Raw genomic sequence first — 12500 nt, 5'->3', positions numbered from 1 at the left:
CTACTTTTTAACGTAACCACCTCCGTTATTTAAGCGCTTGTCGAGGCGTGGTACAAGTTTTTCGATGCCATCTGCAAAGAAATCCCGTCCAATGTCCGATTGCCATTGTTGGGTTGCATCTTTCACTTCGTCATCCGCATGGCATAATCGCTTTGAAAGTTCTTGTTTTATGGGACCAAAAAAATCAAAGTCAGGAGGTGAAAAGTTAGGGTAGCTTGGGAAGGTGATTCCACACTTCCTACCTAAACTTGGTCTTCCCTCGCGCTCAGCATCGTCAATATCTTTACGTCCATTCTTAAACATGTTGCACCATTTCACGATACCTTAATGTAACATTGCATTTTCACCATACACTTCATGCTACTGCACATAAATTTTAGTGCAATTGCACCTTTTTGCCCTCAAAATTGAATCACTGCACGCATTTCCAATTTGGACGCTACTTGCAGCTGTCGAGACATGTTTGCGACTGATAATCAGAAAAACTGAACTAGTCTTGGGGAAGCCGGTACACCACACAATAAAGGTACATGTCTGAAGTATTGCCATAGAGTTTCATCAAAATTGTCTTAGACGGAACAGATTTACAAAGAAGGGCAACTAACTAACTTTCTGACTAACCTTTTATGCAGTAAAAAAGTTACAGTCCCTCACACTGTTGGCGGTTCTCAAGCAATATAGTAAACTAGAATTTTTTAAATCGTTTTTTGCAAAATGCTTAAAAGTGAGATAAGCCCATTCTTCCTTTTAGCGACAAATTACTTATCATTTGATGTCGTGATATATCAAACAAATTTGTGACGAATTTCTAAAACGAAATTTTTCTAGATATGTCTAATGCAAACTACCTTTATACGATGTTCTAAGTAAAAGAAATCTTTTACTCGGTGAAAAAGTAACAATTTCTTTCAGAAGTTCCTTTTATCATTATTAATCCTTCGCGATCGAGAATGATAATTACATTATTTTTCAGTTTTATACCTAGCTAGAGTAGATGAAGAGAATCCAAACTAGTTTTTTTCAACTTACCGCAAGTGTGACAACATTCTCTCAAGGACAAATTTTCCATATCTACGATGTATAAAATTTCATTTATCTCTCTGCCAGTCTGAAAGAAAAATAAAGTACTCACATCTTTGATGCCGTTACAAAATTCCCGTACATTTAGAACAAGAAACGAAAATTTCAGAAACTTTATATTTATTGAACGAAAGCTGATGTTCCTCGCGAACAGGAAATCATGAAACATCAAAATTAAACATGCTTATGTTTCTGCAGAAACATGTATGTAAACATAGTTGTTTCTGTTCTATCATAACTAAATTTGAAAAAAACTTTAAAAAAAAAATTATTAAATAAAAACAAAAAACCCGACTGCGTAAAAACCAAAAAAACTAAAAAGAATAATGTATAAGACCAGTAGTTTATTATGCTATTAAGTACTACTGAATAACTACACCGTTGAAATAGTTTTATAATCGTACACGGATAAGACAAATCATAAATTCAAAAGCAGAATACAAGGCTCAACAATCGGGGTCCATTCAAATTTTACGGGATTATTTGATTTAGAAAGGAATGAGCCCCGGCTGTTGATCCTTCTATTCTGCTTTTTAATTTATGATTTGTCTTATCTGTGTACGATTATAAAACTATTTCAACAGTGTAGTTATTCAGTAGTACTTAATAGCATAATAAATTACTGGTCTTATACATTATTCTTTTTAGTTTTTTTGGTTTTAACGCAGTCGAGGTTTTTGTTTAATTTTTTTTAAAAATTTTTCTTCATTTTTTAAAATTTTATTTCCATTTACTGATATGTGAAGCACGTATGAGACAGGGAAAAGCAAAGGGATGTAAGTGGACATTTTCAAGTGTTGAGTAAAACATGTTTGAAGATCAAGTCCTAGGTAGACTTTCATTGAAAAGTTTTCCTATATCATGCTGTATAGCAGTGCACCTGCAAGGCTACTAGGACCATCTCTTGCTCCAAGACAGAGGAGAGGTTCACCTACCAATTGTACTGGATAGCTCCAAATTTTTAATTTTGCCACTTGCATCCCTTTGCTTCTCACTCCCTCATCTGAGAGCATACCTTTTTTCTTTGTTCTCGTACTTTCTTAAGATCAGATTCAATCACTAAGCTACAATACTTTGACAAGTCAAATGAATGCAATGACATAACGAAACCTGAAAATAAATAAATAAATAATGAATTAAAATAAAACGAAATCAATCATTAAAAATAAGGAAAAAAAAATAGATATGTGTTTTACGTATAGATATACATTTTATACATGCAATATACCAGGCAACTTAGTTATCACATCCAGAGACTGCAGTTTCGTTCTTGTTAGAGCTCATCAGTCTGGATAAGTAAATAACCGAGCTGAAGGCAGATGCCATCTCATTAAAACTGAGAGTACAACTAACTGATAGACAAAGAGAATTTATCTCACTATTTTTTTTATCTGCCAGTTTGTTGGCACTCTCAAATTTAATAAGGGGACATTAGCCTCCAGCATAGTTTTTCACTATTCCAGACTGATGAGTTCTCATTAGAACTGAACTGCAGTCTCAGGATGTGATAACCGGGCTCTCTGGTATATTGCATGTATCTCTGCTTTAGTCCTTGTTTAGGGATGGTTTCTTACTGCTAAATACATTTTTAACTTTTATTTTAACCAAACTCGAGAATATACAAAAAAAAAAAAAAAGGAAAAAATGCAAAAAATAATTTGAATTTTGACATCTTGAATTCAAATTATGTTTTTCGCAATCACGAGTGTGTGTGTGTGTGTGTGTGTGTGTGTAGGCGTGTGCTTGTGTGTGGGGGGTATGTGTGCTTGTGTGTAGGGGGTATGTGTATGTGTGTGTAGGCATATGTGTTTGTGTCTGTGTGCATGCATGAATATGTGGGTAGTTGTGTGTGTGTGAATGTGTAGGTGTCTGTATGTATGCGTGTGTGTATTTGTTTGTGTGTGCATGTGTTTGTGTATGTGTGTAGGTGTATGTGTGTGTATGTGTTTGTGTGTGTGTAGTTGTGAATGTATGCGCGTGTGTGTAGCATATGCATGCAACCTGGAGACGGTTTTCGCTATAGGAGCAGCATTGTGTGGAGCCGGTCGACGGTGATGGTGCAGAGGGTGGCGATGGTAGAGGAAAAATAAAATGATAGCACATCCAAACAGTCAAATGAAAGCAATAAGCAATCGTGATTTTTAAAAAAAGTTTAAAATTTTTGCCACAAAGAGAAAGTTTTTTTTCCCGCAGTCTAAATGCATGAAATATAAAAGGAAATTAGTTAAATATAACGTTGCGCTTTATGAAAACTTTTTCATGGACTAAAATTACGAAATAATATCCCCTCATAAAAAAAAAAAAATGTTGAAGAATTTTAAGTATTAGCATCTGTAGAAACAAAAATAAATGATGAAATATCTATTAAGTAAAGCGTAGATATTAAGCATCATTTTTTCATGCATGGAGCGTAAAATTTCAATTAACATTTGAAAAAACGGATAAACAAATTACTAATTTTACACAGTCACACTACGGTTGTTTTAAGATGTTTTTAGAAATCTCAAATTGTTTAAATACACAAGTATTACCCATTTCTAAGCATACCATATAGTGAAACTTTTCTGAACATAATTGGAGTCAAATATTCTTGTTTATAATTGTCGATCTTAAAAATTTTTTATTTTCTGAAAGAATTACCAAACTTTTTTCCTTTCGAACATTCATCTACCTGTTTAAATGAATTACCAAAATATATTCCTTTCGAAACTTAAATTTGAAGTAAGTAACGGTTGCTACTCTCTTTCAATGCAAAAAATGTGTTTCAAATTCTATAAAAATCTTTCAATCATTTTTGTAATCAAATACTCAGTCTTCTGTGTTGCTTTCACCCACTTCACTGCTAAAAACTTTGACTTGTGTAAAGTGTGTCAAGAAGTATTTCTTACCAGGAAACCGTACGATAATGTAATAATGGAAAATATCTAAACAAGTAGCAACACATAAAGCATAGTAAAAAATGTTTTTGGAAGCATAAATAATTTGCCTTGTGTCTCCGTTGTCAAAATATAAGATCTTAAACTGCCCAAATTTTCATTAAATGTCGCCGAATGTATCGAATTTCAGTGTGTTATGGAGAAGACCATAACACTTTCTTACACTGATGGATGTCTTGTTTCATGCAGACAAGGAAGTCTTGTGGAATCTTCCGTTACTCGCCAAGACTTGAAATTTGGCGATTTTAAGACCTTATGTCTCGATAACGGGGGCATAAGGGCAAATTATTTTTGCGTCAAATAATAAAGAAAGTTTCAATGTGCTATTTCGATTGGAATCTTAATTTATTTTTTTCATTATAATTCTTGTCGTGTGGTTCCCTGGTAATAAAAAATCTTGGATTATTTGCTTGAAAATGAAACACACAATAAGATGAACAAAGTACTGAAAAGTAAAAGGATATATATAGAACAATATTTCAAAACAAATTAGCAGTAGAGCTGCTAATTTATAATAAACATAACTAATGCAGCTTTCTTGCTAATTTGCGTGTTAAAACATTGTTTTATATTCTTTTATTTTACAAGCACAAAGGTATTTATTCAACATACTGAACAGTCTTAGATACAAACGATGATGGTTGTGAGCACAGCTCTCTCCAAAATGTTTAATTTCCGCGTTTTTGTTGTTGAGGTGTCCACAAGGTGCCATTGCCTCGAGATATTGGACTTTTTTATTTGTTTACAGATAAGACAACACAAGAAAGATTTGCAGTAAAAGAGCGGAAATAACACCCAGTGCATTGGTGAGAATAGAACTCACGACCTCCGGCATATGACGCAAAGCTTCTGCTACAGATCCACACGATTTTGATGCTGCTTTGATGGACGTATCTGATCTTATCTTATCCGTTCTTTACTGTCGAAAGAATTGCTGGTATGATTCTTTTTAACTACAATTCTGCTTTCAGAAAATAATCGTTCAGTAGTTAAACTCTGTGTAGAAAGATTTATTCATCCACTTCTAATTAAGGAATATAAATACGATATTTACCTCTTATGTCTCCTCTTCCCATTGCAATGTAACTAACGGGGGTTCCGTCCTTTGCATACCCTAAATGAGCGGCAAACTCATACTTTTGGCAAATCTGAAAAATTAAAATTATTCGTATCATATTTATCTAGATAAAAAGGTGTGTTGAAAAGAAAAAAAAACTGTACATCAGACATACAAATGCCAATACGTTTGACAACAGGACATCGAGACAAGTAAAAGAAATGACCACTGTATCGGTAAACACTGAGTTTTAGAACTACTTAATCTTCTTAGAAACTGGATCACACCACACCAACCAAAAGTGAACTACTTAGACCATCCTGCGTGTATTCGGAACTGCTACTATGAGGGTTTAACTGTAAGAATTACTCATTCATGCAGAATCGTTAGAAACACATGTAAGGTTCATGAGATGGCAAACTGAGGAACGGTTGAGCAGAAAAGAGCTCAAAATACAACCTTAGCTTCTTTAAACCATAAAGAGGATTTTTATGTTGATATAATAGGCAAAAAAAAAGTAAGGCACATTGTAACAGTTGAATTTTTCAAAAATTATTCCTCTGAAACTTACAATTAGCATAAAATACAATTATTTTAGTTCCAAGCAGTAGGGTGACGGCACCAGTAACTGACAAGGGTCCAGTAACAGACAGTTCTAAGTTTGGATTTTATAATAAGAATTTTAGGCGGATAAAACTAATGTTGCTGTGGCCCATGAATAGGGTGCAATCATCTAGTGTTATCAGAGTGAATATTATGTTGTTGAATAAGCCAGTTGATATTTATAAAGCTGTGGTGGAAGGTTGTGAACAGCCATTACGAGGTCAGGCCGCGTTTCATTTTAATTTGAATTAAATAAGGCTTTAGTTCTAAAAATAAAGAACTTTAGCACATTTTGAAGAGAAAAAGGGAGTTTTGTCCATTACTCATCCTTTCCTCATCCTATCTGTTACTGAGTATCATCAGATTTTTCGGTGTCTGTTACCGAGGGTCGGACCTTTTCTCGAAATTGAGCAAATAGAAATAGAATGAACTAATTCAAAGGACCCAGAAGCAGCCAAACGTTAGATGAGATGTAGTTGCATGAGAGAAAAATAGTTTAAAAAGTCTAAATACATTAAAAGGCTTAGAAAATTGAGTTAACCTGACAGCGATGTCTTAAGCACATGTCTCTAACTGGTGCGTTACCCTATTTTCTCTTACAACTCCCTGCTTTCTAGCCTAAAAACTTAGGATTGTTACATGCATAGAAATTTCGTTCTTCAAATGTCGGTGATCAAGCTCGGTCACAAAGGAGAAAGAGTGATCCCAACCTCTAGATCACGTAAAACATTTCAAGCATAACTAGGGGACTCCGCCCTTTGTTCGCTGACCATCGGCATCTCCCAGACGCTGTCCAATAAAGATTACTAATCCTTAGTGCGTCGCGCTCGCTCACTGGTCACTAAAGTTTTTAGTCTTGCCCTAAGAACTATTCTCAACTCTTTAATACACAGGGGTGCCCACCTGGGGGGAGGGGGGTCATGGCGCAGTCTGCGCCATGACTGTGCCAAACACCCACTTCGGTGGGGAGGGGAGGTTTGAGGGTTTTTTTCACTTTTTTTGGGAGGAGGGCTCTTGCTTGGGGAGGGAGGTCTTTGCTATATTTGGCGGGGGGGTGCGCCCTTGCTCTTAGGGGGGTGGGCACCCCTGTAATACAGGAATTACAATTGAGGTAGTGAGAAGCAAAGGGATGCAAGTGGCAAAACTAAAAATTTGGAGATAACCAGTACACATGGTAGGTGAACCTCTCCTCTGTCTTTGGGCAAGAGATGGTACGAGTAGCCCTGGTAGGTGCTGCTGTGCAGCATGATTTAGAAAAAAATTTCAATGAAAGCCTACCTAGGATCTGAACTTTAAACGCGTTTTACTCGAAACTTAAAACAGTCCATTTGCATCCCTTTGCTTCTCACTGCCTTAATTCATTTTTTAAACAACTTTGAAATTAAGAGAGATACATAAATTATAAAAGATATATTTACTTTTTGAAACTAAAATACGTCAGCCAGCTACTTAACATAAAGTTTATGGCTACATGTGTCATTTAAAGCAAAATGTTAGTTTTTCCCAAATAAATATTATCTAAATCGGTGTTTTTGGGCTTATATATCAGAAAATTTGCTCCAGACACACTATTTTCGCTTGAAAATTGCACTTTGACCACCTCCTTCTGATGATGACCCCCTCCAAAACCAGAAGCTGGGTCCATCCTTGACTCCTGCTCACAGTTCGTGCACGTAATGAGCAGCATATGCAGCACAGGATCATATCCTCTACCCTTTCCTTTAGTGCCTTAATAAGGACACTAGAGTCTAAATAATTCCAATCGTGGACTTATTGATTTACAAGCTAATTTGCTAAGGTTATCAAATTGCAGAAAAAAATGTTGATACATAATGACATTTGACATTTTTTTTTTTAATATGTCAATTGCATGAATTAGACTTATAATGGGGTGATTTCCTTCAGTCAAAAGTACTACTTTTAGTCACTGAAATTGATAGAATAAGAAAAAAAAAAGCATGGAGCGAGAAAAAACTTTCATTTTCCCAACGATTAGTTTTTAATTCTTTTTTTAAAATGTCCAATTTTGAAAATAAGGTGTGGTCTTTATGACATCACAAATAATGCACTTCGGCGCATCTGTCTGCTGCATTTCCATGTTATGATAATCAAAAAGCGAATAAAATATTGCGTTCTACGCTTGCTATCAACCATATGGTTGCCAACGAATGTGAGTAAAGAAACGAATTAAATATTGTGCTCTGTGAATGGCAACAGTAAATGGCATTTCATCACTTGTGATGTCATCGACAGAAGCGTACACAATGAATGCGTATTGATTAAAATATTTTTTTTGAATATTAAACTTTGTCAAATAATTAACCAAAATGGTCAGATCCTATGTTTTTAAACATATTCTTTCAGAAAAAAATACTTTTAAAATTTTGGAAGCGACCCCATTCTAAAAGCAAATTAACAACTTTTTTTTGTACGATTAAACAATAGGGAACTACGAAGAAACAAAATTTACTGTAAAATAAGAACAGGAAATTTGGATAAGACTTTTCTGTAATACCTTTTCTTGCATTTTTGCCTGATCATAGTAAATTGCTGGTTGATAACGCTTTATCAACAACTAGGCTTTCTGATGAAGATAAAATCATGGTTAAGCGAATTTTTGCTTTCCAACAGCTAAGAATCTACCGTTGGCCTTAATGTTCCACACGGCTTTATTTGGCGCACCCACTTTATTCAACTATAATTTCTAAATTAGCTGATAGGTGTTTGTCAGGGGATATAGAATTTCTGGATCACTTAACAAATTGAGAGGGAATCGCTGTAGCTCTGACTATAACTTAAAATCTATGACAACAGCAGTAGTGGAACAACAAGAAAAGAAAAACTATGAATAGATAGAATTTTTTTTACCTCAGGTTTCATGTAATGATCGACGTAATCATCCACTAAATGAACAGCACGGGCGTATAAGTTCTTGAAAAAAAAGAGAAAATAGAAGAAAGTATATCAGACAAAGCGATAAACATTTTAACATTTTTTAAAAAAAATTGTTGTTTATATTATTTAAATTCTACAAGGACTGTTAGAAAAGTATCCGATCTCATCTTTTGCGTAAAAACCCGATAGATGTGAATCAATTACGCTTTCATGAGCCGACATGGAACCTTTCTGCTCATGTGTGAACTTTTTCCCCTCTGTCAATATCATTTGTCGCTGACAAACAGAGTTTGACTGACACAAAGTGTAGTACTCTCGTCGGTATTTTGAAAATCAAGCAAAATGACGAAACGACTAGAGCAGCCCTAACATTTCAATTGCCTCTTGAATTTGGTGAACAGCTAGAAGTCGCAAGGGGCCATATCAAGAGAGTAAGCAGCCTGTTAAACTACGGGGTCTTTTCCCCCAAAAATATCTAAATGAAAAAGAGGAATGTGTGCTGAGAAATCGTCACCGAAAGCTCTCTGCATTTTTCGAGTGATTTATAATTGACTGTCTCCCAGTTTCTGTCATCATTTGGTGCAGTATGTATGCTCCATTCATTCCGTGATTTTCCTTGAAATTGTAAACTTTGACGAGATCCATGCACACTAACTCAGTCAAACTCGTTTTCCAGTGACTGCCGCTATTGACTGGCGGGAAATAATTCATGCATGTGCGTGCGAAAGTTCCAATGTCAGACCATGCAAGCGTACTTGATTCATATCCATCTGGAACTTACATAGAAAAAAATATCGAATAACACTTTCCTAACAGCTCTCATAGAATACTAAAAATTTCATCAAATTTCACTCATATATAAAAGATTCAAAGCAAGTTCATGGATAATAGAGCAAAATGAATTCAAAATAGTTTTAACGATGGTATTCAGCATTTGCAATGAAAACTCACTTTATTTAATGTCTTTTTAACACAATGTATAATTCCCTACAACATGTAAGAAACGCATTACACATATTGTCAAGTATTAAACTACCGATTAAATTAAGATGTCGCTACGTCATTCGCGTATAGCCGTTCGTTGGCAATGGGTTTTGATTCCAGCTGCGTCTGATCATGGCTGCCATGGTCTGGTTAACGATATTTTTAAGATCATACTAACGATTACTGCATAACACTGAAAATTTATATATGCCATTTTAGTTCATAGCCAGAGCCCGAACAATCCATAGTGGGACCCTATGCCTAGATGCACTATATGAGACAGTCCAGTTATCACATCCTGAGACGGCAGTTTCGATCCTATTACAACTCCTCAGTCAGGGAGTAGTGAATTATCGAGCTTGAAGCAGATGTCAACCGTCCATCCCGTTCTTTTGCACCCGAAACAGGTTTTGTTTGCTGGTTGCCATGACAGCAAACCATCTTGGACGGTTTGCTCAGAAGAACCTTGATATCTGACGTCCGTCATAAGTGGAACGGCCATTGGTTTCCGCCAAGCAGCGCGCTCTTCTCCCCTGGCGGGTGAATTCAGTCACGTGATTGATGTACGGCGACCGTATGTGAAGGCTACTCTGCTTCCGTCGCATCCGTCACGTGAAAAAACGGGATGGACGGGACGGACGGCTGATAAGTGAACAGCCCTTAACTGGTAGATAAAGTGAATTTATCTCACCAGCGAGTGTCCGCAGCCTGGTGTGGTTCGGTTCATGAACTGAAGGCAAGTCTTTGGTATTTTTTAACAGTAACTTACCGCCTCTAAGGCAGAACCACATGCAGTCAACCAGTTAGTTGGCGCTCTCAGCTTCAATGAGTTGACATCTGCCTCCAGCACGGTTATTCATTATTCCGAACTGAGGAGTTCTAATAAGTACGAAACTGCAGTCTCAAGATGTTATAAGCGGGCTGTCTGGTATAGTGCATGGGATTCTGCCTTAGGCCTGGCTGAGGGGAGGTAACTTACTGCTAAAAATACCTATGCCTAGAGTTCATGCCCTCTCTCATTTGTGGTATGAATGTAACAAAAAGTGCTCCGACTTTTTATTCGTTTTTAAACATAATATTTACAGTAGATCCTCGTTTTACGCGGGTTTATTTTACGCGGTTTCGATTATACGCGGTTTAAGATTTGACACCTTTATTTTATTTTACGCGGATGAGTTTCGGTTTTACCCGGATGCGGCAATGCAAACAGTTGAAATTCTCTCCTCTTTCAAAATCCGAACTCCTAAAGATTGCAGATTACACGTTATCAACTGCATTTTGACGTGCTAATAATCGAGCTTGGGCCACTGGAGACATTTTTTGCGATTGGTTCCAGAGCACTTTCCAGAAGTAAAGTTATTAAACTCGGACAATTTAGAATTCACGGGAAGAACTTTTAGAAGTGACAAAGGGAGAACAAAACCAATTAGAATATCAATAACACACAACCAAAAGCTTTTTCACTGAACATTTTGAGCCATTCCTGGACAATGACAAATGATCTGATTTATTAGTGACTAGTGGTACCCGCACGGCTTTGCCCGTAATAGAAAAATTAAAAGGTCTTTTGGTTCGCCTGTATATTTACAAATAATGTATGGTGAATCTTCTCGCCAATTGGCTTGTACCCATGTTACGGTTCCACGTTATGATAATTTCGTATCTCGCCAATTGGCTTGTGCCCATGTTACGGTTCCACGTTATGATAATTTCGCAATTTTCTCGTCAATCGTATGATAATTTTGTTCTTAAAATTGGAATAGAAAAAGAACCACATCGAATTTTCGAAAAATCGCTTTGAGGTGCACACCCCCATGCTACAAACTAACTCTGTGCCAAATTTCATGAAAATCGGCCGAACGGTCTAGGCGCTATGCGCGTCACAGAGATCCAGACATCCTACAGACATCCAGACATCCTCCGGACAGAGAGACTTTCAGCTTTATTATTGATAAAGATAAAGATAAAGATAAAGAAAGATAAAGAAAGAAGATCCCGTCATGGAGATTAAGCGAATGATCATGGACGGGTTAATGACCCGCATCGAACTACAGAGAATTTTTTTTTATTGTATGCCAAAAGAATAACATAAATAGCTCTTTTTAATAAGCAATAAGTGAATTCATGTATTCTTTATGCACGTTGTGCGTATGTATTGGAATAAGTTCATATTAAATTTATTTATATACAAGGTGTTCCATTTTAACCTGCAAGAGCTTTATTTTTGCAACCTTTAGTCCTAGATGTATACTTCCAATTGCAAAAATGTTCAATATCAGATGTACAGTTAAGATATTGAATGTTTGAAGCAATAATAAAAATGAGTAAAAAAATACGAAATTTAACTTTTTATACGGGCCCTAGGTCCCCTAACTGATATTTAGAGAAATAATCACCATTTAAAACTATTATTAACACAAAAAACATGACATTTGTGCGACCAAAACTCAAGGAGATATTCCAGTTTAAAGTTTTAAGGGACCATACAGAAGATGAGATTCGAACTTATCGCTCTTTCAGAAGAATGACTGGTCGTTAAAGGAAGAAAAACAAGATATTTATATTTTTCATTGCTGTTCAAAAACAAAACAAATGTTATATTGTGATGCGCAAAAACACACTACAAAACCTTGAATAATCTGAAAAATCACACTTTTTGCACACATGGAATTTTAAACACTTGTTAACCACTATATTTTCCCCCAAAAGGTGTTATTGACAACGAGTGAAAAGTGGTGTGTGTAAGTCACAAAACGCTGCTTTTCATATCTCGGTGAATATTGGTCGTATTAATTTCAAACTTTTTGTGTTAGAATTTTTTTTCAATGGAGATTTTTTCGCTAAATACAAGTTAGGGAAGCTAGGGCCCGTATAAAAAGTTAGATTTTGTATTTTTCGACTCTTTTTTATTTCCACTTCAAACTTTCCATATCCTAACTCTTCAT

At 35.9% G+C, this 12500-nt stretch overlaps 1 protein-coding gene across 1 annotated transcript in view; it reads right to left on the bottom strand.

Moving 5' to 3' along the window:
• The window catches only part of LOC129225936 (SEC14-like protein 2), an 80078-nt gene that overhangs the window by 28237 nt on the left and 39341 nt on the right, over positions 1-12500 (bottom strand). The window contains exons 5-8 of the mRNA XM_054860478.1: positions 8545-8607; positions 5071-5164; positions 2096-2190; positions 1030-1108 (exon numbers count right to left, since the gene is read on the bottom strand). Coding sequence (XP_054716453.1) covers positions 1030-1108; positions 2096-2190; positions 5071-5164; positions 8545-8607 — 331 coding nt within the window. The remainder of the gene's footprint in view (positions 1-1029; positions 1109-2095; positions 2191-5070; positions 5165-8544; positions 8608-12500) is intronic.

Source organism: Uloborus diversus, chromosome 7 (assembly GCF_026930045.1).
Source record: "Uloborus diversus isolate 005 chromosome 7, Udiv.v.3.1, whole genome shotgun sequence".
In the NCBI taxonomy this organism is placed as follows: domain Eukaryota; kingdom Metazoa; phylum Arthropoda; class Arachnida; order Araneae; family Uloboridae; genus Uloborus; species Uloborus diversus.
The sequence above is the reverse complement of the archived record's forward strand: the minus strand, read 5'-3'. Positions and strand labels throughout refer to the sequence as shown.